The sequence below is a fragment of the Hypanus sabinus genome, chromosome 15 (assembly GCF_030144855.1).
Source record: "Hypanus sabinus isolate sHypSab1 chromosome 15, sHypSab1.hap1, whole genome shotgun sequence".
Lineage (NCBI taxonomy): Eukaryota > Metazoa > Chordata > Chondrichthyes > Myliobatiformes > Dasyatidae > Hypanus > Hypanus sabinus.
Genome location: NC_082720.1, coordinates 78,178,397 through 78,205,560, shown reverse-complemented (window position 1 = coordinate 78,205,560; position 27,164 = coordinate 78,178,397). Strand labels below are relative to the sequence as shown.

At 38.8% G+C, this 27,164-nt stretch overlaps 1 protein-coding gene across 2 annotated transcripts in view; it reads right to left on the bottom strand.

The window, feature by feature from the left end:
- Window positions 1–19,069: 19,069 nt before the first annotated feature.
- rnf14 (ring finger protein 14) overlaps window positions 19,070–27,164 on the bottom strand; it is a 28,676-nt gene continuing 20,581 nt past the window's right edge. The window contains exons 5-8 of one of the 2 annotated variants that reach the window (XM_059990571.1): window positions 26,438–26,666; window positions 24,761–24,933; window positions 22,220–22,350; window positions 19,070–19,958 (exon numbers count right to left, since the gene is read on the bottom strand). In XM_059990571.1, coding sequence (XP_059846554.1) covers window positions 19,895–19,958; window positions 22,220–22,350; window positions 24,761–24,933; window positions 26,438–26,666 — 597 coding nt within the window. In that variant the 3' untranslated portion in view covers window positions 19,070–19,894. The remainder of the gene's footprint in view (window positions 19,959–22,219; window positions 22,351–24,760; window positions 24,934–26,437; window positions 26,667–27,164) is intronic. The other variant, XM_059990572.1, reaches the window with a different exon arrangement.

The window sequence follows — 27,164 nt, the reverse complement described above, 5'->3', positions numbered from 1 at the left end:
TCGGAGGTGTCAGTGTTGCAGCTGAACAAAGGAGACTATGGAGCCATGAGGGAGGAGCTGGCCAAAGTTGACTGGACGGATAGCCTAGCAGAAAAGACAGTGGAACATCAATGGCAGGTATTCTTGGGAATAATGCACAAGGTGCAAAATCATTTCATCCCCTGGAGAAGGAAGGATTCAAAGGGGGGAAAGGGGCCACAGTGGTTGACAAAGGAAGTCAGAGATTGCATAGCATTAAAAAAAAGAAGTATGAGCTAAGGTGAGTGGGAAGACAGATGATTGGGAAATTTTTAAGGAACAACAGAACTTAACGAAAAAGGCAATACAGGGAGAAAAAATGAGGTACGAACGCAAGCTAGCCAGGAATATAAAGGAGGATAGCAAAAGCTTTTTTAGGTATGTGAAGAGAAAGAAGATAGTTAAGAACAATGTTGGGCCCTTGAAGAATGAATTGGCTGAAATTGTTATGGGAAACAGAGAAATGGCAGAAGAATTTAACAAGATCTGTCTTCTCTAGGGAAGACACAAGCAATCTCCCAGATGTATGGATGGGCCAAGGACATAGGGTAACAGAGGAAATGAAACAGATTGACATTACGTAGGAAACGGTGATGAGTAGACTGATGAGACTGAAGGCTAACAAATCCCCAGGTCCAGATGGTCTGCATCCTAGGGTACTAAAGGAGGTGGCTCTGGAAATTGCGGATGCATTGGTAATCATTTTCCAATGTTCCTTATATTCAGGATCAGTTCCTGAGGATTGGAGAATGGCTAATGTTATCCCATTTTTTAAGAAAGGAGGGAGGGAGAAAACAGAGAACTATCGTCCTGTCAGCCTAACATCAGTAGTGGGGAAGATGCTGGAGTCCATTATTAAAGATGAAATAGTGGCATATCTAGAGAGCAGTGATAGGATTGGGCCGAGCCAGCATGGATTTACCAAGGGCAAATCATGCTTGACTAATCTATCGGAGTTTTTCGAGGATGCAACCAGGAAGTTAGACAAGGGAGATCCAGTGGATGTAGTGTACCTCGATTTTCAGAAGGCATTTGATAAGGTCCCACATAGGAGATTGGTGGGTAAAATCAGAGTTCATGGCATTGGGGGGAAGATATTGACATGGATAGAAAACTGGTTGGCAGATAGAAAGCAAAGGGTAGCGGTGAATGGGTGTTTCTCGGAATGGCAGGTGGTGACTAGAGGGGTGCCACAGGGCTCGGTATTGGGACCACAGCTGATTACGATTTACAACAACGATTTAGATGAAGGCATTGAGAATAACATCAGCAAGTTTGCTGATGATACTACGCTGGGTGGTGGTGTGACATGTGATGAGGATGTTAGGAGAATTCAGGGTGACTTGGGTAGGCTGGGTGAGTGGGCAGATACTTGGCAGATGACGTTTAATGTGAATAAGTGTGAGGTTATCCACTTTGGGAGTAAGAACAGGAAGGCAAATTATTATCTGAAAGGTGTAGAGTTAGGTAAGGGAGAAATACAAAGAGATCTAGGAGTCCTTGTTCATCAGTCACTGAAGGTGAATGAGCAAGTGCAGCAGGCAGTGAAGAATAATGGAATGTTGGCCTTTATTATAAAGGGAATTGAGTACAAGAGCAAGGAAATCCTTTTGCATTTGTACAGGGCCCTGGTGAGACCATACCTGGAGTATTGTATACAGTTTTGGTCTCCAGGGTTAAGGAAGGTCATCCTGGCTGTAGAGGAAGTGCATCATAGATTCACAAGGTTAATTCCTGGGTTGTCCCAACTGTCTTACGCAGAGAGGTTAGAGAGACTGGGCTTGTACACTCTGGAATTAAGGTGATTGAGAGGGGATCTGATTGCAACATAAAAGATTATTAAGGGATTGGACAAGATAGAGGCAGGAAATATGTTCCAGATGCTGGGAGAGTCCAGTACCAGAAGGCATGGTTTGAGAATAAGGGGTAGGTCATTTAGGACAGAGTTAAGGAAAAACTTCTTCTCCCAGAGAGTTGTGGGGGTATGGAATACACTGCCTCAGAAGGCAGTGGAGGCCAATTCTCTGGATGCTTTCAAGAAGGAGCTAGATAGGTATCTTATGGATAGGGGAATCAAGGGATATGGGGACAAGGCAGGAACTGGGTATTGATAGTAGATGATCAGCCATGATCTCAGAATGGCATTGCAGGCTTGAAGGGCCAAATGGTCTACCTCTGCACCTATTGTCTATTGTCTAAAGAGTGGGAGTATATGGGACCTTTTCAGAATGGCAGGCAGTGACTAGTGGGTACCGCAAGGCTCAGTGCTGGGACCCCAGTTGTTTACAATATATATTAATGATTTAGACAAGGGAATTAAATGCAGCATCTCCAAGTTTGCGGATGACACAAAGCTGGGCGGCGGTGTTAGCTGTGAGGAGGATGCTAAAAAGATGCAGGGTGACTTGGATAGGTTAGGTGAGTGGCCAAATTCATGGGAGATGCAATTTAATGTGGATAAATGTGAGGTTATTCACTTTGGTTGCAAGAACAGGAAAACAGATTGTTATCTGAACAGTGGCCAATTAGGAAAATGGGAGGTGCAACGAGCCCTGGGTGTCATTGTACACCAGTCATTGAAGGTGGGCATGTAGGTACAGCAGGCATTGAAAAAGGCAAATGGTATGTTGGCATTCATAGCAAAAGGATTTGAGTACAGGAGCAGGGAGGTTCTACTGCAGTTGTACAAGGCCTTGGTGAGACCGCACCGAGAATATTGTGTGCAGTTTTGGTCCCCTAATCTGAGGAAAGACATTCTTGCCATAGAGGGAGTACAGAGAAAGTTCACCAGATTGATTCCTGGGATGGCAGGACTTTCATATGAAAAAAGACTGGATCGACTAGGCTTATACTCACTGGAATTTAGAAGATTGAGGGGGATCTTATTGAAACGTATAAAATTCTAAAGGGATTGGACAGGCTAGATGCAGGAAGTTTGTTTCCGATGTTGGGGAAGTCCAGAACGAGGGGTCACAGTTTAAGGATAAAGGGGAAGCCTTTTAGGACCGAGATGAGGAAAAACTTCTTCACACAGAGAGTGGTGAATCTGTGGAATTCTCTGCCACAAGAAACAGTTAAGGCCAGTTCATTGGCTATATTTAAGAAGAAGTTAGATATGGCCCTTGTGGCTAAAGGGATCAGGGGGTATGGAGAGAAAGCAGGTACAGGGTTCCTGAGTTGGATGATCAGCCATGATCATACTGAATGGCGGTGCAGACTCGAAGGGCTGAATGGCCTACTCCTGCACCTATTTTCTATTTTTCTATGAGTGTACCCACTTGAAAACCACTGCATGTCAAGCCTGTGCCACTCCGAAATCAAGGCAGTCTCAAGCAGGTGCTCATGGCCCATTGGCCACAAGGGATATTAACATCTTATCCTGTATTTTTTAAATTTTCTCCTATTGGTGAAACTCAAAACTGATAACAGCAACAATATTGTTTCAAAAATAATTCCTTTAATCAAAGAGGTCATTTGGAATTCAATGGGCATATCCTTTATTAGAAAACACTTAAAGGAAATGCCCACAGAGCTCCAATTTCATTTCATGAGTATTCATTTCATTTCCTTGATATTAACTTATCAAATCAATCAAGAAAATTATTACACAGCCTTTTACATAACATTAATAAACAACAAAAATTAACAAATGTAAATACAATCAGTGAAAGAAGAAGTAAAACTATTGAGTGGTTAATTGAAGTAATAATTGCAGGGTTTGATTGTCAAGAACAAATTAAAATAAGGAGAGGTAAGTGGAGAAGCCATCATTAGAGTGGACAAAGTTAGAGTGGCAATTTTGGGACATTAGCTCTTCAAGGCTTTCAGCAAGGAGAGGCTCGAGTGAGAGAAAGCTGCAGGTAAACAACTTACTTACTGTTTATCCTCCTTTATATTTGCTCAGATAGAACAGTATGAATGCTGGGCAGGACGATTGAATGCTCCTCTTACAGGATGTGGGAATGTAGGTAGACCTCCAATGTCCCTGATGACTTCACCTATGAGAAATGCATCCAGCAGAAGTTTCTAACACTCCACCTTAAGGAGTTGAAGCTGGAAATGGATGAACTCCAGATCACTGGGAGGATGAGGGGGTCATAGATTGGGCATATGGGAGACTGCCTCTGTCTGTCGATAGAGTAGCAGTAATTTTCTGCTGCTCTTAGTTTTCTCTCTCTCCCCCCAGCTTAAATTTTGAATTTAAAATTTTTAATTGCTGATGTCTACGAGAAGTGGAAAGAATCTGCATGAACCTACTGACGAAGGTAATGGAAAAGGAAATATGCCAAAGGAAAGATCTGATGAAATGCCATCATGGGCTGAAGATATCGTTCAGACATTGAATTCAACTCAAGATCAGAACAGGTTCAATTAAAGATCAACTGGAAAAGAATAATAATGAAATGAAGTTATTTCTGGGAAAACTTAAAGATGTGGAAAATCAAGTTACTAAACATGAAGAGGAATTGAAGTCAACTAAGCAAAAATTGTCTGAAACTACAACCCGTTTGAAAACATATCAAAATAAGATTATAGACCTGGAAACCAGATCTCACCGAAACAATATACGTATCATTGGATTGCAAGAAGGAACTGAAAATGGAGACTTAACGGTTTACTTTGATAAGCTCTTTCATACTCTATTTCCGACTATTTTATCACAGCCGCCTGCTATTGAAAGAGCACATAGGCTGTCTACTTCGAAATTTAAAGACTCAACCAGACCAAGATTTCTTTTAGTTTGTTTTCATCACTTTAAAATTAAAGATCAAATAATGCAACAGGCAAGAAAACTAAGAGTTTTCAAATTCAATGAGTCTGAGCTCCGTTTTTATGAAGATTATCTGAAAGAAGTAATGGAACAAAGATCAAGATTTGATTTGGTAATGAAACAAGCATATGATAAGAAACTATTTCCCTCTTTGAGTTACCCGACAAGAATGAAAGTTTTTCCTCCTAATTCTTCTCCACGTATTTTCTTCGACCCAAAAGCCGCACTGGATTTTGTTCAGGCTATACCTGTCACCGTCACTGACGATACTACCAAATGAATTATCTGAAAAGCTGTTTGATTATCTGTACATTATTCACATTTTGGAAAGGTATATGAAGGCTATTTGGATATTTCATTGAGAGATTAATAAAAGAAGTTAAGAAAACCTGCTCATCATTACATCCCGACGAAGGGTCTCAGCCCGAAACATTGACAGTGTTTCTCCTTATAGATGCTGCCTGGCCTGCTGTGTTCCACCAGCATTTTGTGTGTGTTGTCATCATTACATCCTATTGGATTTTTTTTTGGAAAGAAGATCTATGGTTCAAGTTTGACTGTTAAAATGGCTAATTAGATATTTGACTGAGAAAAGAGAATAAAAGGATTTGTTTCTTTTATCTAATATTTGGTTTGATGTTTCTCTTTGTTGTTTCTTTACTCACTAATTGGTAGTTTTTTTCCTACTAATAGGGTTTCTTTTATCCATATATATCTGGGAGGGTATAGTTACTTATGATATTACTAATTAACATTTTTGTAAATTTAGTTTGGTTAAATATACTACTAACCTTTTTTATCTGTTTTATTATAGCGTCCTATAACCAAATTTAAAGTTTTCTTAGAGATTTAAAACTAAACTTAAGATGGTGCTGCTTTTTCCCTCTGAGAGATAATATTATTTTGGTTCTTGTTTTGTTTAATATATGATGGAATGTAAACACTCCTTTGTTGAAACGTTACTGTCTTTCTTGCAAAGGTTATTTTATTTTTTGTGTACTGGCTGGGGGGAGGGAGAGACGAGACCGACAGAGCGGCCCATGGCTTTGTAATCTATCTTAGTTCACTTGCCTTTTTTGGGAGGCTTTTGGGAGGGTGGGTGGGTTTAGAGTTAGGAGTTTTTTCCCATTGGGTGGTTCTGGAGCATGCACGTCTTCTGTATGGTTGTATTCTTCATCACCGCCATCTTTGATAATCCCATATTGGTATGTGTTCTGCGCATGTATAGATTAGAATAAAATTATAGTATGGCAGTTAAACGGATTAATGTAATAAGTTGGAATGTACATGGTTGGAATCATCCTAGTAAATGAAAAAAGACTTTTAAAGTTATTAATCGATTCCAACCTGATATAATTTTTGCTCAGGAGACACATATCAGGGCGGGAGATCAAAATAGTTTTTTTGGATGGTGGAATGGATTATACCTCCATGCTACTTCTCAGAGTAAAACTAAAGGCGTATCTATCTTTATTAAATCTAATATATTGACTCAAGAGGATATTGAATCAGATTCTAATGGTAGATTTTTAATTGTTAAAAGAGTGATTTGTAATAGAAAGGTTTTTTTGGTCTATTTGTATGGTCCTAATTTAGATGATCCTTCTTTTTTTAAAAAAAGTATTTGCTTTATTGCCAGAGTTAAATGAATATATGTTGATAATGGGTGGGGATTTTAACTGTTGTTTAAATCCTATGATTGACAAGTGCTCAACTAATCAGCGACTTCCAAATCGTTCTGCATCAGTTATTAACTCCTTTTTGACCGATTTTGGGTTGATCAAATTATGGAGGCATTTGCACCCTGATAACAGAGAATATTCCTTTTTTTTTGCATGTTTATAAAAAATATTTGAGGATTGATTATATTATAATTGATCCCTGCCTTTTGCCTAATGTTAAAAACTGTGAATATGACGCTATTGCTATATCTGATCACGTGCCTTTGAGTTTGTCCTTTGAATTTGACGATGTCATTTTTGCCCGTCCACCATGGCGCATGCCTCAGACTTTATTGCAAACCTCTGATTTTATTAGTTTTATTGAAAGCCAGATAAAAGATTTTTTTCTTTTTAATGATATAGGAGGTATGTCCAAATTAATATATGGGATACATTCAAAGCATTTTTACGTGGTCAGATTATTTCTTATTCAGTTACACTTAAAAAACAGACTAAAGCAGAATTAGAAAATTTCAAAACAAATTAAAGATTTAGATAATATCTATGCGACTTAGCCTAATATTGACATTTAAGAAAAGGGTGGAACTTCAATCACAATATAAACTATTATTAACTCATCCAATTGAAGGTTATCTACTTAAATTAAGAGCCAATTTTATATGGTTGGAGATAAAAATATTAAACTACTTGCATCTCAATTAAAATCAGCTGGAACCAAAAATTTTGAAAATTCAAAGAAAGGATGATGCTCTGACTCAGGATTATGAAGAAATTAATAACATTTTTCAAGATTTTTATACTGAACTTTATAAATCTCAATGTCCAGTAGATTCTTCTGAAGTGAATGCCTTTTTTACGAAAGATTGCTTTTCCTAAAATTTCTGCTGAGGACCAAAAAACTCTTGATGCCCAAATTACTGAATCCGAAATCCATAAAGCTATTTTTTCAATGCCCCAGGATTTGATGGTTATCCTGTAGAATTTAATAAAAAATTTGGAAAATTGTTTTCTCTATATATGTTAGAGATGTTTAAAGGTTCTTTTGTGAAAAGTGATTTACCCTCTACTTTTTATGAGGCTTCTATTTCTTTAATTCTCAAAAAGGATAAAGATCCTACTGATTGTGGCTCATACAGACCTATTTCATTATTGAATGTTGATGCTAAGATTCTCTCAAAGATAATGGCCAATCGGTTGCAGAGTATTTTGGATAAAAACTATTTTTAAAGATCAAACAGGCTTTATAAAGGGTCATTATTCTTTTTCAAATGTTTGGAGACTCTTTAACATTATATATTCACCCTCTTCTAAAACTCCACAATGCGTTGTATCTTTTGATGCTGAAAAAGCATTTGATCGAGTCGAATGGAAATATTTATTTAATGTTTTAGAAAAATTTGGTTTTGGTATTAATTTTAATAATTGGATTAAAATGGTATATAAAGCTCCTACTGTCACTAACAATTGTAGGTCTCCTTTTTTTCAGCTATCACGGGGGACAAGACAAGGTTGTCCATTAAGCCCTTTGTTATTTAACTTAATATTAGAACCCCTGGCTATTGCTCTTCATGAAGCCAAAAATATTCATGGGATTTTTGTGAATGAGACCATGCACAAGATCTCTCTTTATGCTGATGATTTATTGGTATATATATCTAAGCCTGAAGAATCTATTCCTGCTTTGCTAAAATTATTTGACAAATTTGAGATTTTTCAGGATATAAAATAAATTTTAGTAAAAGTGAATTACTCCCTTTAAATGAATCTATCTCTATATATGATAATACTCCTTTTAAAGTTAAGGATTCTTTTAGATATTTAGGTGTAATAATTACTAAAAAATATACGGATCTTTATAAAGCCAATTTTCCTCTTTTTGTGGACTCTATGAAGTACTCATTGAGTACATGGAGCCCACTTACATTTTCACTTGTTGGTCATATTCACGTAGTTAAAATGATGATTTTACCAAATTTTTTATATTTATTTCAGAATATTCCTGTTTTTTTGACTAATAAGTTTTTTGATCGGATTGATTCTATCATTCTACCTTTTATTGGGGATAATAAAAGAACAAGAATTAGTAAATATCACTTACAAAAGTTAAAAAAGGATGGAGGTCTCGCTTTGCCTAATCTAAGAATGTATTATTGGGCTGTTAATTTGCGATGTATGTCCTTTTGGATATATTGAGGTGATAGGAATGATCCGGCCAATTTGGGTAGACCTGGAACTGAGAGCTGTGAAACAGTTTTATTTAACTTTGTTATTAGGAGTTGCTCTACCTATACAATTAGCTAAAGTTGCTAATTTAAACCTATATCTTCACAAATTTGGCTCCAGTTCCACAATTTTTTTAATCTTAAAAATTTCAAACTTTGTAGTATAATTTATCATAATTACTTTTTTAAACCTTCCTGGAGTGATCAAATTTTTTTACTTTGGAAAAATAAAGGTATAAATTCTTTTTTGGATTTATTTAAAGAAGGCTTTTGAACAATTAGTCAATAAATATTCTCTCTCATATTCACACTTTTTACAGTATCTTCAAGTTAGACATTTTTTACAAAAATATTTAAATGATTTTCCTTACATATTGGAGGCTGACTAGTTAGATACTATTATGAATATGAACCCTTCGATAAAAGGTTCTATTGGAAGAATTTATTACAATGGGATAAGCGTCCTTTACTTAAGATTAAACTGGATTGGGAGAAGGAACTCAATTTGACTTTATATGGGAGGATTGGACGCAGAATCTGAAGCTGGTTAACTCTTCTTCGATCTGTGCTAGTCATTCACTGATTCAATTTAAAACTGTACATCGTTACCATTTGATGAAGGAGAGACTTCCTAAAATATTTCCCAAATAAATTGTCTGTGCTTTTTGGAATAATTCCTCAAAATATCCATGGTATTTCTGTGTCTGACCAACATGTTATTGCATTTGTTACATTGATAGCTAGGAGGGCTATCTTGTTGAAATGGAAGGATATATCAGCTCCTACTTTGTCACAATGGTTCTCTCAAGTGATGCTGAGTCTTAGCTTGGAGAAAATTAGAAGTCAAACCTTTGAACCTTTATTTGATTTTGAGAAGAGATGGGGTTCATTTGCTTGTTACTACCATTTCAGTTAACTGATAGATTTCCTCCACGATCAAAGTGTAATTTTTTTTTCTCGATATATCTTTCTTTCTCATTGGTGGCTTGATGTTTATTTTTAGAAGCTTTCTATATGACGCCTGGCTCCAGGGTTGTACCCTCAATGGGTTTCTTTTCTTTTCTCACTTTTCTTGCTTAGTAGGGATTTTCTTTTATTCACAAAAATTTTCAATCTTAAAGATAATTTCTTTTTTTTTTGAGGCATTGTAAGTGTTGTTACTTCGATGTACCTGTGTTATTTTTGAATAATAATAAGATTTGAAAAGAAAGATTGGACATATGGACAGGACGTTACACCCAAGGGACAGGATACAGATAGCTGGGTGACAGTTAGGAATGGGAAAAAGGTTAAATAGCCAATGCAGAGCACAACTATGACCATCCCCCTCAACAACAGATACATGACTTTGGAAGACAGTTGGGAGATGACCTAGAGGAGGAAAGTCACAGTGGTAAGTTCTCTAGCACCGAGTCTAGCTCTGTGACTTAGAAGGGAAGTGGGGGAAGGGGGAGAAGAGGCAATCTGTGGTGTTAGGGGATTCATTAGTTAGGGGAACAGAAAGGAGGTTTTATGGACGAGAATAAGATTCCCAGATAGTCTATTGCCTTCCAGGTGCCAGGGTCCAGGACATCTCGGATCGCAGCATTCTTAAGTGAGAGGGTGAACAGCTGGAGGTTGTGGTCCACCTAGGTACCAAAGTAGGAAAAGTGATGAAGTTCTGCAAAGTCAATTCAGGGAGTTAGGTGCTAAGTTAAAGGGCAGGGCTCCAGTGTTGTGATCTCTGGATTGCTATCCATACCACATACCAGTGAGGCCAGAAATAAGAAGGTTATACAGTTTAATACAAGGCGAACGAGTTGGTGTAGGAGGGAGGGCATCAGATTTTTGGATCATTGGGCTTGCTTCCAAGGAAGGTGAAACCTGCAAAGAAGGGACAGTTTGCACCCAAACTGGAAGGGGACTAATATCCTGGTTTAAACTAGAGTTGCAGGCGATGGAAACCAGAGTGGCAGACTAATAGTGCAGAGAATATGTACACAATGCTGGAAGAACTCAGCAGGTCAGGCAGCATCCGTGAGAAAAGAGTAGCCGACGTTTCGGGCTGAGACCATTTTCGGCCCGAAACGTTGGCGACTATTTTCTCACGGATGCTGCCTGACCTGCTGAGTTCTTCCAGCGTTGTGTACGTATTCTTTGATCCACAGCATCTGCAGCTGTATTTTTGTGTTTTGATAGTGCAGAGGTTGTGGAGGCAGTTGCAGATGTTGTTAAGATCAAGTCAAAAGATTGAACATGGTGTGACTAATATCCTGAGCTGCATTTATTTCCAGTGCAAGATGTAGATGAGTTTGGGGCATAGATCAACACATGGAATTATGATATTAAAGCCGTTAATGAGACTTGGTTGCAGGAAGGGCAGGATTGGCAGCTCAGTACTCTGGGGTTCCATTGTTTTAGATGTGACAAAGTGGGAGGGATTAAAGGAAGAAGGCTGGCATTACTAATTAGGGAAAAAGTCATGGCAATGCTCAGTCTGGATAGACTGGAGAACTCGACCAGTGAGGCATTATGGGTGAAATTAAGAAATAAGAAATGTATGACCATGTTAATGGGGCTATATTATAGACCACCCAACAGTCCTAGGGATTAGAGGAACAAATTTGTAGGGTGAGATTGCATACTGCTGCAAGAAATATGAGGTTGTTATAGAAGATGATTTTAACTTTCCACATGTTGACTGGAACTCTCATACTGTTAAAAGGATTAGATGGGCTAAAGTTTGTCAAATCTGTTCAGGAAGGCTTCCTTAATCAGTACAGAGAAGTCCCAGTGAGAGGGTGTGCAATAATGTATCTGCTATTAGGGAATGAGACAGGGTAGGTGACAGAAGTGTGTGTAGGGGAACATTTGGCATCTAGTGATCATAATGACATTAGTTTCAAAGTAAATATGCAAAAAAATAGGATTGTTCTGTGGTTGTGATTCTAAATTGGAGGAAGGCTAATTTTGGTGGTATTGTACATAACTGGTTAGTGTGAATTTGGACAGGCTGTATTCTGGCAAAGGTGTGTTTGGTAAGTGGGAGGCCTTCAAAAGTGAAATTTTGAGAGGGCAGAATTTGTACGTTCCTGTCAGAATAAAAGGCAAGGATAACAGGTTTATGGAACATTGGTTTTTAAGAGATATTGAGGCTGTGTTTAACTAAAAGATGGAGATACATAGCAGGTATAGCCAGGTAGGAACAAATGAGGTGTTTATGGAGTGTAAGAAATGCAAGAGAACACTTGAGAAAAAAATCAGGAGGGCTAAAAGAAGGCATAAGGTTTTTTATCAGACATGTTGAATGAGAATCTGGGGGATTCTACAGATATGTTCAGAGCAAAAGGATTGCAAAGGACAAAATTGGTCCTCTGAAAGATCAGGATGGTAATCCATCTGGGGGAGATCTTAAATGATTTTTTTGCATCTGTATTTTCTTAGGAGATTAAACCGGAGTCTATAAAAGTGAGGCAAAGTGGCATCAACTTTATGGGCCTGAAACAGATTACAGAAGAGGTATTGGCGCTCTTGAAGCATATTAGGGTGGATAAATCCCCAGGGCCTGACAAAGTCCCCTTGGACCCTATGGGAGGTAAGTGCAGAAATTGCCAGGGCCCTAGCAGTGATAGATCAGTTGTCATTGAGACTACTAAGGGATCAGGTATATTGGATTGGTTGTTAGACCATAAGACATAGAAGCAGAATTAGGGCATTCTGCCCATCGAGTCTGTTCTGCCATTTCATCATGGCAGATGCCAGATCCCATTCAATCCCATACACCTGCCTCTCACCATATCCATTGATGCATCGACCGAACAGGTTCCGTTTTAAATGTACCCACAGACTTGGCTTCCACTGCAGTCTATGACAGACCAGAGCATTGTACAGATTCACCACTCTTTGGCTAAAGAAATTCCCCCTTACCTCTGTTCTAAAAAGTCTCCCCTCAATTTTGAGGCTGTGCCCTCTAGTATCCCCCCACCATAGGAAATATCCTCTCCATACCAACCTTATCTAGTCCTTTCAACATTTGGTAGGATTCAATGAGATTCTAAACTCCAGTGAGTACTGGCCCAATGCGGCAAAATTCTCATTTGTTAACCCCTTCATTCACAGAATCATCCTCATGAACCTCCTCTGGACGCTCTCCAATGACAATACATCCATTCTGGGTTAAGGGATACAAAACTGTTAACAATACTCCAGGTGCGGCCTGACTAGCATCTTGTAAAACTTCAGCATTAGCTCCTTGTCTTTCTATTCTATTCCCTTTGAAATAAATGCCAACATTACATTTGCCTTCTTTACCACAGACTCAACCTTTCAATTAACCTTCTGGGAGTCTTGCATGAGGACTCCCGAGTTCCTTTGCACCTCTGATGTTTGAATTTTCTCCCCATTTGTTCCTTTTACCAAAATGCATTATCATACATTTCTCAACATTGTATTCCATCTGCCACCTTTTTGCCCATTCTTCCAATTTGTCTAATTCCACATTGCTTCCTCAGCACTACATACCTCTCCACCTATCTTTGTACTGTCTGCAAACTTTGCCACAAAGCCATCAGCTCCACTATCTAAATCATTGACAAGCAATGTGAAAAAATAGCAGTCCCAATACTGACCTCTGGGAACCACCACTAGTCACAGGCAGGCAGCGAGAAAAGGCCCCCTTTATTCCCACTGGCTGCCTCCTGCCTGTCAGCCATTCCTCTTTCCTGTAATGCCATAGGATTTTATCTTGTTAAGCAGCTTCATGTGAGACACCTTATCAAATGCCTTCTGAAAATCTAAGTAAATGACATTCATTGCCTCTCCTTTGTACACCCTGCTTATTACTTCTTTGAAGAACTCTAACAGATTTGTCAAGCAAGATTTCCCTTTGCAGAAACGATGCTGACTTTCACTTACTTTATCATTACTCTCCAAGTAACCTGAAAGCTCATCCTTAATAATAGACTCCAACACTTTCCCAAACACTGAGTTTAGGCTAACTGGCTAATAATCTCCTTTCTTTTGTCTTCATCCCTACTTAACGAGCGGACGAACATTTGCAATTTTACAGTCCTCCGGGACCATGCCAAAATCAAGTGATTCTTGAAAGATCATGACTATTACATCTGTTATCTCTTCTGCAACCTCTCTCAGGACTCTGGTCCATTTGTTCCAGGTGACTTATCTACCGTAAGACCTTTGAGTTTGCCCTGCACTTTTTTTCTTTGTACACCCCTGCTCCCTAACACTCATGGACTTCTGGCATACAGCTGGCGTCTTCCACAGTAAATACTGAAGCAAAGTATTTGTTAAGTTCATCTGCCATTTCTTTTTCCCTATTACTAACAGTATCATTTTCCTGTGGTCCAATGTCAACTCTCACCTCCCTTTTATTCTTTATATAACTGAAAAAATACTGCAGTATCCTGGTTTAAATGATCAGCTAGTTTGCCCTCATATTTCATCTTTTCCTTCTTATTGCTTTTTAGTTGTCTTTTGTTGTATTTTAAAAGCATCGGTGGCAGCAGAAGGCAAGTGGTGCACCATCAAATGTGGTGAGTTCTTTTCTCCTTGAGTGAAGGTTTTTCTTCGAAATGGTAGCCAGTGCACAGGCACAGGAAGCATCGGCGATATTAGCAGCAGTGGAAGACAAGTGAAGCACCACCAAATGTGGTGAGATTTTTCTCCCGGCATGGGGTTTTTCTTATTTTGTTAAACCATAACAGAGAGATTGGGTCAAGCGGAGCAGCTATTGTCAGAGTGTGGGCTAGAGTCAGAGTGGGAACTTAGAGGGTTTGACTCAAGAGGCTTCGACAAGAAGAGGCTGAGGCCAAAGAAACAGGTAAGAAGGGTCGGTTTTCCCTTTCGTTATTGCTGATTTGGTCTTGGTTGCCCATAGTACAGTGCAGGCAGGGTGGCAGATACGGCAGTGTTAGCATGTGGGAATTCATGGAACCTGATGGTCTCCCTGATGACTACAAATGCGGGAAGTGCAGGCATCTCCAGCTCCTGAAAGACTGCATTATGGAGCTGGAGCTGGAGCTGGAGATGGATTAAATAAGGATCATCGGGAGGTAGAGCAGTGGATAGATAAGACTTTTGAGCAGGTGCAGAGTGCAGAACTCAGGGAGTAGATGGGTGAACGCTGAGAGAGGTAAAGGGAGAAAGAAGTCAGTACAGGATTTGTGGCCATTCCCTTCAGCAACAGGTATATCCCTTTGGATATTGCTGAGGGGGAATAACCTACCTGGGCAAGGCCGCAGCAGCCTAACCAATGCACTGCGGTTGGCAGGTGGAGTAATAGTCACAGGGGACTCGATAGTTAGGGGAACAGATAGAAGATTCTGCAGCAGCAAAAGAGATGCCTGGATAGCACGTTGCCTCACGGGTGCTAGGATCCAGTATGTCTCTGAGCGGTTGCAGAATATTCTTGCAGGGGAGGGTGAGCAGCCAGAGGTCCTGGTACATACTGGTACTAATGACGTAGGCAGGAGAGGGGCAGAGGTCCTGGGCAGCAAGTTTAGGGAGTTAGGAAGGAGGCTGAAGAGCAGGACCAAGGTGGGAACCTCCGGATTACTTCAGGTGCCATGAGCTAGGGGAAGTCAGAACAGGAAGATAGTGCAGATGAATGAGTGACTGAAGAGATGGTGCAGGGGGCAGGATTTCAAGTTCTTGGATCATTGGAACATTTTCTGGGGAAGGAATGACCTGTACAAGTGGGACGGGTTGCACCTGAAAAATGTAATTCCATCTCTTACCAATACAGCCACACCTCCACCTATGCCTTCCTGCCTGTCCATTTGATACAAAGTATATCCTTTGATGTTAAACTCCCAACTATGACCTCTTTCAGCCATGACACAGTGATGCCCACAATATCATACCAACCAAGCTCTAGTTGCACCATGAGTTCACCCATCTACTCCCCGAGTTCTGCACTCCGCATTCTGGACTTTATTCTGAATGCTATGGTGCATTTAAATACAGTACCTTCAGTCCTGCATTCTTTGCCCTTGAGAATTTTGCCTCTGTGGTACAACTTAAATCTTTGCTCTGTCTGCAGTTGTACCCAATCATTGGTTTGTCCTTTCTTATATTCATATTGCATCATCTACTTGTAAACCTGCTGGCTCATCTTCAGTATCATACTGGTTCCCATCCTCCTACCATATTAGTTTAAACCACTCCCAACAGCTCCAGCAAAGCTGCCTCAGAAGAGGTCCTGATGATACAGAAATCTGAATCCCTGCCCCCTGCTCAAATTCTTCAGCCAAGCATTTATCCATCACCTCATCCTATTCCTATCCTCATGTGGCCTAGGCAGCAATCCTGAGATTACTACCCTTGAGGGTCTGCTTTTCAGTTTCCTTCCTAATTCCCTATATTCTGTTTTCAAGACCACCTCCCTTTTTCTACCTATGTCATTGGTACCAATATGTACCATGACTTCTGGCTGCTCACCCTTCCACCTCAGGATATTGTTTTAAGTAACCAGGACCCACCTTCGCCCCTTCTCCTGTCAGTAGAAACAGCTCCACTGGGCTTAGAGGCTAAGCCACATGAAAAGGCCAGGAATTGGACTTGGTTGTCAGAAGCTATTTGAGTCGCATGCTGTGAGGAGCACTTTTAGGTAGTGGGAACTTGTCCCCACTACCACTCCTCGGCTTGACAACCTTAGGATCCAAATGAAATACAATGTTGGCAAATATAAGGTCATGCACTTGGTGGAAAAAATAAATGCGCAGACTATTTTCTAAATGGGAAGAAAATCAAAAAATCTGAGATGAAAAAGGGTCTTGGGAATCTTTTTGTGCAGAACACCCTAAAGGTTAACTTGCAGGTTGAGTTGGTGGTAAGGAAAGGAAATGCAATTTTAGCATTTATTTCAAGAGGTCTAGAATACAAGACCAGGGATGTGATGCTGAGGCTTTGTAAGTCACTGGTGGGGCCTCACCTTGAGTATTGTGAAGTTTTGGGCTCCTTATCAAAGAAAAGAGGAGTTGGTCTTGGAGAGGGTTCAGAGGAGGTTTACAAGAATGATTCCAGGAATGAAAAGGTTATCATATGAGGAGCATTCGATGGCTCTGGGCCTGTACTTACTGGAATTTAGGATGAGGAGAGAATCTCATTGAAATCTTTTGAATGTTGAACGGCCTAGTCAGAGTAGATGAGAAAAGGATCTTTTCCATGGTTGGGGAGTCTAGGACAGGAGGGCACAGACTCAGGATAGAGGGGTGTCCATTTAAAACAGAGATGTGGAAACATTTCTTTAGCCAAAGGTTGGTGAATTTGTTACCAAAAATCAACTGTGGAGACTAGGCCATTGGTGTATTTAAGGTGGAGAGTGATAAGATCTTGATTGGCCACAAGCTTCTCAGGTTACAGAGAGAAGGCCAAAGAGTGGGGCCGAGGAAGGGGGGGGGGGGGGAGATCTGCCATGATTGAATTGCAGAGCAGACTCAATGGGCCAATGGGCCAAATTCTGCTCCTCTGTCTTACAGACTTATATTTGAATCATCATTAGGGACAGGTGAGGTACCACAGGATTGGAGGGTTGCCGATGTTGCTCTGCTGTTTAAGAAAGGTTCTGAAACTAAACCAAGAAATTATAGGCCAGTGAGCCTGACCCATTATTGGAAGGTAATCTAAGGGACTGGATATATGAGTGTTTGGACAGACATGACCTGATTAGGAATAATCAGTATGGTTTCATGTGTGCTAAGTCATGTCTAACCAATCTTATAGAGTTTTTCAAGGAAGTTACCAGGAAAGCTGATGAAGGCAATACAGTGGAAGTTGTTTGCATGGATTTTAGTAAGGTATTTGACATGCCTTCGCATAGGTGGTATGTCAAGAAGGTTTAGCCGCTCAACATTCAAGATGAGGTAGTAAGCTGGATTAAACATTGGCTTTGCTGGAGAAGCCAAAGAGTGGCAGGACATGGTTGCCTCTCTGACTGGAGGCCTGTGATTGGTGGTGTGCTGCAGCAACTGGTGCTGGGTCCATTATTGTTTGTCATCTATCTCAACAATCTGGATAAGAATATGATTAACTGGATCAGCAAATTTGCACATGACACCAAGATTAGGGGTGTAGTAGACAGTGAGGAAGACTATCATGGCTTGCAGCAGGTTCTGAAACAGCTGGAAAAATGGGCTGAAAAATGGCAGGTGGAATGTAATGCGGAAAAGTTTGCGAGGTGTTGCACCTCAGTAGAACCAACCAGAGTGGTTTAACACAGTGAACGCATTGGCACTGAGGAGTGCTACAGAACAAAGGGATCTGGGAATACAGGTCCATAATTCCTTGAAAGTAATGTCAGAATTAGATAGGGTCATAATGAAAGCTTCTGGCACCTTGTTCTTCATAAATCAAAGCACGAGTGCAGGAGATGGGACGGTATGTTGAGTTGTACAAGGCACTGGTGAGGCCTAATTTGGAGTTTTGTGTGCAGTTTTAGTCACCCTCCTGCAGGAAAGAGATCAATAGGGTTGAAAGAGTACAGAAAACAAATACATGGATGTTGCCGGGACTGGAAGACCCAAGTTATAAGATTGAATTGGATAGGACTTTATTCCTTGGAACAGAGAAGATTGAGGGGAGATTAGACAGAGGTATACAAAATTACAAGGGGGATAGATAGGGTAAATGCAAGCAGACTTTTCCACTGAATTTGGATGGGATTACAATTAGACATCATGGGTTAAGGATGAAAGGCAAAAGCTTAAGGGGAACATGAGGGGAAACATCTTCACTCAGAGGGTCGTGAGAGTATGGAACTAACTGCAAGTGCATGTAATACATGTGAGCTCAGTTTCAACATTTAAGACGTTTGGATAGGTACATGAATGGTAAGGGTATGGAGGGCTATGGTTCCGGTGCAGGTCAGTAAAAGTAGGCAATTTAAATGGTCCGGCACAGACTAGGTGGGCTGAAGAAGCAGTTTCTGTGCTGTACTTTTCTATGATATAAATACAACATATTAAGCATTGCCCAGAAGACAGGTTTAACAGGTCACCAAAATATGTTATTTCATTATTTCTTGAACTTCAGAGATTTATTTTTCATGATATTTGAATACATGTTACTCAAGCCAATTAGCACTGTTGGTTTCAGTGAAAACTTACAGGATAAAGGAGGAATTTGTTCTATAAATGGTGCTGAGATATTCCAAAAGTGAAATGATTTCTCATACTGAAGGAAGAAAGTTCCAACTTTCTTAATGGGGATTGAAAGGGGAAGGAAAATTAACAAAAATATCAGTTTCTTCTTGTTTAACACAGTTATTTGTGGCTCTGGTCAACTTGTAGAAGAGCAGCTTCTAAATAGCTAAAAATTGAGAGTTGCTATGTTTTGCAACAGGTGATAAATATTGGCTCAGGCATTGAAGGAAATAAAGACCAAAGACAATGTTTATTTTTATTATAACTATCAGGCATTTTATTTCAAGGTATAACTTTTATTCGCTGTTTTTTTCCCTCTCAACTCCCTGCAAACCATCATAATAACCTGCAATAAGTGAGACATAAAAACATCAGGACTAGATTAAAATTCTCTGCTGCTCCAAAATCAAAACTGTGTACATATAAATGAAAGGCCACCACAAAATTTATTCGGTAATTTGAACTCCATTTCAAAACCCAATTTCTTAGCCAAGGTTAGCTCACGAAGCCTCATGATTAAACTTCTCTTCAAGATAGTGCTTTTGCGTCAATGTCCCAGTCATAAAACCTAAAGCCACAAGAGCAAGTCTGCAAAAGCTCTGGGTATTGAGGAAAGATTTATGTTTTTCTTAGATTTTGTTTTGAGGAAGTGGCAGGTGCTGTTGGTGCAGTGGAAACCCCAGCTCTTTTCTATTTCAATTTGAATAGTGAACTTGCTATTTTTCAACAGCAAATCATCCCACTGACAATGGTTATCAACTCCATCAACAATTTTCCACATAATGCTGTTCAATGTTAGGTGAAACATGATTTTTGCCTCAAATTTATGTGCCTTTTTCCTTTGGATTTCTGTTTGATAAATACATGTTTGAAAGTTGAAAATAAATCTATTAATAATTTAAACTGTGACCCAGAAGTTTCACTGTATTCTAAGAGCAAATGTTAATATGAGGGATTTTTTTGACCACAACTGGTTAAGATAGATGAAAAGTTTCTTGCCAGTTACAAATGCTTAACATATCAGCTTTGTGTAAATGCTGAATCCTTGCCAACTGCAGAAAACTAAAAAATGTCATCATCTTCATCACTCAGGAATTCATCTTCCAGCTCAATACCTTGGAAAAGCCTACAAAATTTAAAAAAAGTTATTATGTACAAAATGTCCACTCACGAAAACTAACATACATGCTATTAGATAGTGTTAGATAGTTCAGTACGCAATATTCACTCCTGAAGGCTAAAAGGCTGTGAGTGTCATACCACATCAGGGTGCTAAGCAGAAAGTTTGGAATGACACTCCAGAACAGTACCAAAGTAGCTGGCAGAAGCATCATTTAGAAAGAGTCCACTCTGTGTTCTCAGGTAGCTGTAAAAGTTTCTTTCTTGAGGAGAGAGGGAGTATTCTGCTTATCCTTCAACTACCATAATTAGTACCAGTTACCAGGTCATGATCTCATTGCTGTTGTGGTTGTTGGCTCTGTGCAAACTGCCTACTGCATTTCTTATCTTTCAAAAGTAGTTACTCTGCTAAAGTACTATACTGTGGCAATGTATTTTCAGAATCCATAAGTTGGGAAAGATGCTACATAAATAAGTTTTTATTTTAAATACACTGCAGCTCAAACTAGGAATTCTGTATTGTGGCACTGGTTAATATTTTTAGAACACAGCTGGGAGATGTGCTTTGGTGTCATACAGATTATTGCAAGTTACCTGGAAGCAAACAATTTTTAATAATGTTTCATTGTGAAACAAAGTCAGAGGAGGTAATTGAGAATACAAGGCAAGTTGTCTGGATTGTTTTATTCGTGGAGCAATCTATAGAGGATGTTTTGACTCAGTAGTTGGTACAAACTATGACTTATTTCTGGAAAAATTTATCAGCTCAAAATATATCATTTCCAAATACTGTATGTCTGATGGAAAATTTCCAGTTCTTCAGATCCATCCAGTTATAGATCTTCAATCTAGCTTTAGCTCCTATCATTTCTTAGCCACCTAAATGTTCATTATAATCTAGGACTGGGAAGATTTCCTGGTCAATAACTGCTTCTTGTTCTCATCCATATAATATAGTGTGTTAATCCCTCTCCCCAGTGAACATATAAGGCAGTGTTGCTTTTGTTATTAACATTCAAAGATTGTCACTTCTGCTTTCACAACTAAAGGCTGTTTTCTGTTAAAAATTATGTTGAACTTTGACTTAAACCACAAAAAATATCTGGGAAGTTTTTATTATTTTCGTAGCTTCCCTGATCTATATGGTGTCATTTGTTCTGTCCCTCTTGCTGAATGCTTCTGAGTCCACTTCTTTAAGTTGGAAGGTCATAACATATTATTCTACATATGAACATTGCTAAGTATTATTGCTGTCCTTGTCCTTCATAATACATTTTCAATGATAATAGGTTTTCCACTGTCCTGGTTGGTCTACTTTTAGAAGTATCAGTGTCTACAGTACTGCACAAAAGTCTTAGGCACATATATATGGGTAGGGTGCCTAAGACTTTTACATAGTACTGTATTTGTCAACATGGAGTTTGCAAAACTGGTGGGAGCAAAGGATATTGGGAATGGTGAGAGTGCAGCGCCCTGCAAAGGATGTAGGACGGGGCAGAGGGGGATGGGTACAGACAATGATATTTGATTCCAAACAATTGGTTTATTGATCATTACAGAATGCCTCTCTGATGCTTCCTGCTCCCTGCCCTCTCCCTTCCTGTTTTCCCAACCATGATTCCCTTCTCCCGGTCTCCTTCCCAACCACAGTCCATAAAAGAGACCCATATCAAAATCAGGTTTATCATCACTCACTTCATAAAACTTCTTTTTTGCAGCAGTACAGTGTAATATACGAAACTACAATACCATGGAAAAGTCTTCACACCCTATATTATATATGTACAGCACTGTATTTACCTTTCTCTTTGGATGCTCTTTTTGTACATGACTTCCTAAATACCAATGCTGTCAACCACACTCCAATTTCAGATCATTATCTGTGCTCACATCTTCTCCTCATAAAATATTTCCTTTACCTTAGGATATTTACATCCCCACCTAACCCTTTCCCAAAGTGTATCCATGAATTTCCCTTGCTCAGTGCTATACATGTTCCATAATAGAATATACTAAAATTCTCATGGCAAAATGCTGTTATTGAAACATTAACTATATCCAAAGCCAGAGATTTGCTGATACTTTATCGCTGACATTTCTAAATATTTTCATACCAGCACATCTACAGGAGACTTATAGAAACTGAGGTTTGCAGGATTATGCAATCAATACAAATCTAGAGCTTCCAAACAAATCAGCCAATAGTTAACAATGCAACTTATTGGAATACCATGAAAGTCTTATTTGATTAATAAGAAAGAAACTCACGCATTGAAACATGGTGAGGAGGAATCACGGAAATGTCCATATGGATTTACTCTTGATAATGGGCATTGGCAAAGCCAACAGAAGTAATGTTTACAGCCACTGCAAGTCATTTTATTGCATCCATTCATCTTCTGAAAAGACACACAAACCACATTTTACTGTAACATCCAATGACAACCCAAACAATAAAAATACTATAATGCCAATGATGAGTTCTTGGCTGGAGATTTACATTTTAAGCAGATTCTTTTGTAGTTGGATTGGCACAGAGCACCAGTGTCTAATGTCCTGAAGCTCTAATGACATTTATTAAAGCAGCATGCAAATCTTGAGCAAAAAGTTGCTTTTAGTTAGTATCCTAGGATGTCACAAAACTTTAATGGCATTAAAGTATGGTGGATCCCAGTTAATTGAGAGACATTGGGACCAGTACATTTCCATCCACTTAAGTGGCTGCCAATTAGTTGAAGTTTCATGGAAATAGTTAAAAAGACAAGCTATCATTTAACTGAGTAACAAACTATGTATTCAAATGAAATGTAAAATAAATTAGAACACTGCCAATGCTACTACAGTACTTTCAAACTGTATATTAGTTCCTAACAGTCATCAACGGTGGAATTGATCTGGTGTACTTGGGATGTCCAGCGCCTCTGATGAAGGTACTTGTCATGTCCATTCCAGGTCAGCTCACGTGCCTTTGGTCCCCACGGAACACTCAGCTCTCATCTGTGGCTTCAAGTAGCTGTTTACATGTGATAGTGAACATGCTCAGATACACTGCTTTAACAAGCATGGTTAGCCAGGTGAGGATAGCCAGCAGTAGCAATCTCTGGTGAAATACAGACATGCTTCTTCTAGCATATGAAGTCAGCTCCCACGGACTGAGCAGATGAGACCAACAGTGAGATCTAACTGCCAAGAAGGCGGTTCTGCAATGGTTTGTAGAGAGCAAAGGACATGATAAGGCACTGAAGTCATGGTTATCTAATGCAACACAGAAGACCCCAGTTTGTGATGAATACTCATACCACTGGACCCGGACATTCTGTCAACAGAGTGAAACTGTCCCAGTACAACAGCTTTTCTACTTTAAAAACTCTCCTGCATAGGTTTCACTGTCATTGTCAGATATGACAGACAACCAACACATGGCTGAGTTCTTCTGATTGACTATATATTAATGTAAGGTATAAGGTATAACTTGAAATTCTTCTTCTCTGGGTGTACTTTGATAATAGAATTAACCTTGTGAATAAAACTAATGCAGATAATGGTCTGCCTTCATACAATGTTTTTGACGATTGTATCTTCCAAATCTTCACTTTCATTGTAACATTCAAGACAATTGTCAATACCTTCAAATTCTTCGTAGCTCCTAACTTGTTGAAGTAGTGAAATCTTTTAATTTTCCCTCCCAGCTGTTTCTGGCAGCTCCAAGACAGAATGCTTGAAACTTGCAGTGTGCAAAATAATTCTGAACAGTCTCACTGCTTATTTCTCACCATCAGTGACAAAAAAAACACTGCTTTTTGAACACAAACTCATGAAAATTACAGCATTTAAACCTTTTTGCTCTAAGCACGATGTAGTGCCTAATGGCCACACAAGTTCACGTGACTGACGCTAGTTAGAAACCGTTTAGCAACAATATTCTGTTACATAGGATTTCAAGTAAATGAAGAAAACTCGGATATATTCTCAATTAATTTTTGTTCTTTAAGAGTTGTCCCAAAAAAGAGGCCCCCCCCAAATAACCGATGAACCAATTAAGTGGAATCCACTGTACTTCTAAAATGCTTTAAATATTCTTCTAAGTGAACTACTAATGAGTGATGCAAATCATGCTTCACCATATGGCATGTTTCCAACTTTAACTTTACATCAAACAGTTCAAAGGAATGAAAAAAATTCTTGGGATATTCATCATATTTTTGAATAGCTAATGCAAGAATCTTAAAAGGCTTGGCAAGATAATGTATCTCTGGAAAATTCTAAAAATGTATTCCTAACCATGACCAAAAATTGTTCATCTTAAAATAATGAAAATAACTTGATTTGTCAATTTATTTCAGTATTCACTCATTTAAGTTGAAATTAGATTGTCATATATTTTCTCTTCGAAGCAAAATCTGCAAATGGTGGGAATCTAGAATAAAAACAGAAAATACTAGAAATATTCATCGTCAGGCAACATGTCCAGAGAAGTCAACAAAAGCTAATATGCTTTTACATTATTGACCCTTTATTGAAAAATATTTAAAAATTATAAATAAAAAACTACCTTAATTTAAAACAATGAACTCATGAAATAGAAAGTTAAAATTAACCACTGGGTTTTCAGTTGTAAATATGGTACTATTATCAAAAAGACACTGCAAAAATAACCATTAACACACTAATTCTTCAAAAGACTAAAGGTTTGTTTAAGATGCTGAGAAATGCTTTTACAATATAAAGGAAAAATAAAAATCCAGTAAAGTAACTACCTCTGTATGTAACAAGAAACCCCAATATGAGCATTTAGGCTGATCAACCAACCTGTATGTTTGTACCACAGCAGGGACAGGGCTTAGAGTTTTTATCAAGCCATTCCTGGCTACTCAACTCCTCCATTGCTTTTTCAATCACTCGACGGCCATAAGTCTTTTCTAGTAGCTTCTTCCCAGATTCATCTGATTCCAAATACTCATTCCGTAACTCAGTAAGTTTCTCTGAAAAGAATATACCCAAAAAAAAGACTAAATATGAAGAACAAATAAAATTTCTTTCCTTGCATACCTTGATAATCCAACAAATGTGAATGAGAGTGAGATTCAAATTCTAAATTGTTTTAGTCCAATTTTTATTGATCCTGGTGTTGGGATTTAGATGGTGGCATTCAGTGATCCTGTTGTTGATATGATTTTCCTACCTTGGACTTTACTGCATTAAGAGTAGACAGTAGTTGCAAGAAACAGAGTATTAGAGTTTCTGCTTACATGTCAAAAGGAATTTCAAGAGTAAGTTATGCTCTGATGAAAGCTTGCTGATTTGAAACATGCTACGTCAGTCTAACACAGTTCTGCAGTTCAGATTTTCAGCATAGTTTAAAGTTGGACACTCAGCAATGAACTGGACCTTCTTACTGAAAAGCTAATAAATTTTAACCTTCAAAACCACCAGGGTCCTACTCCTAAGGAGATTCAGGAATATTTTCTAATCAAAAATTCAAAAACATCTCATGGAAAATACCAATTATGTAACTGGGTTTTGGTAGAAATTTTAAAAACTTAGGGAAGTTCCAAGCATTATTTGTGAACTGACTACTCTCAAAACCGAAACAATGTCTAATCATTTATCCTCTTGGTAAATGCTTATGTAGAAATGCAAATATTCTTTTTTTCCCAGTGTCACAAATTAACTACCTGCTTTTGTGGTAAATTCTTGTAACTAGAAAGCACAGCTTTGGAAGCATAAAGTTGTATTGTAGGTACAAACTGCAACTAATTTACTGTCAATGGAATATAGATGTATGCACAAATTTTGAAAGGGTTAATTGTCACACTGAATCTGATGTTCCTTAAAACTTCTGATAACAACTCTTCACTCCCAGCTGTTTTTATCTACCCATTATAGCCAATTCAACAAAATATTTGCAAAATGTATATGTATAGGTTCATATGGATTTTCTTAAAAATAGTAACTCCAAATAAAAAAATACATATGGCTTTCAAGAGACCGCAATTTTCACCGACCATACTGAAGACCAGTAAACCGTACTACTTCTGAAATTCGAATAAACTTTTTTCCATATATACCATTATCCATATTTGGCATAAATTCTTCATGTTATAGTTGCAAAACTGGGTAATTGAAGGATGTTATGTAAAGATCTTACATTTCTAGTACTTTTCAGTTATTTTAATTTTAAGTTTAACTTCATTTTCTTATAAAAGGGTCAAGACTTCGTCTTGTAATCTTTTGCACCTACTACAATTAACCTTCTCTTCTGTGACAGTGAGGCAAAGTACAATGGAAACTGGGGGATAAAGAAATAGTATGCAGGAGTGCAAACTCAGGGGCACTTCCTTCTTCTGGCTGACACCAGCCAGAATACACATCAAACCATAACACTACATGCCTATGAAAACGTTTCAAAATTTGTATCTACCTGCATTGAAACCAAGAGTAAATATAACTATTCTTTTAAAAAGCCAAGTGAAAACTTTTTCTTACCTGCTTTTAACTTACAAGGAGAAATTCCATGGTAAGCCATTTCACATAGTGCACAAAAGGCATAACGACATCCTGGACAGAGACCCATGGTATTCCCAGGTTCAAGCAATACGACTGACCTACAAACGCTACGAGGACAATACACCACATCTGCCATGAGGTCTAATGAAGACTTAAGGAGAAGGTGATCATACCGTGCAAACATCTCCTCATCAACAAGGTCTTTGACCTATAAAGATGCAATTTTTTTTATCTTCTTAACAAACATGGATTGTAAATGTAACATGCCAAAAAATAAAATGTAAATTTTAAGGATTCATTTAATATAACTGCTCTCTCCCCCTCTGCGGCCAAGAATGAGGAGGTAGGGGGGTGGGGGGGGTGAAGGGGTGATGAGAGTGGGGGTGGGCACAGGGTGGAAAGGATGCATGACAGACAGCAAGGGTTTGAGAGAGAAATTACACTTGTGTAAAGTTAATTACAGACGTATGAGGGAGAAGCCTGCCAGAGTTGAATGGAAGGGGAACCTAGCCAGGAAGATGGTAGAGCAGCAATGGCAAAGTTTCTGGGAGTAATTCAGGAGACTCAGTCGAATTTCATCCTAAGGAAGCAGCAGCATACTAGGGGGTCAATGAGATAACCATGGTCTTTCAGCTTCACCAACACCTTCTCCTATGAAGTGGCCACTATTCTCACCTCTCTTGAATTTCTGCCAATTAGTGGCTCT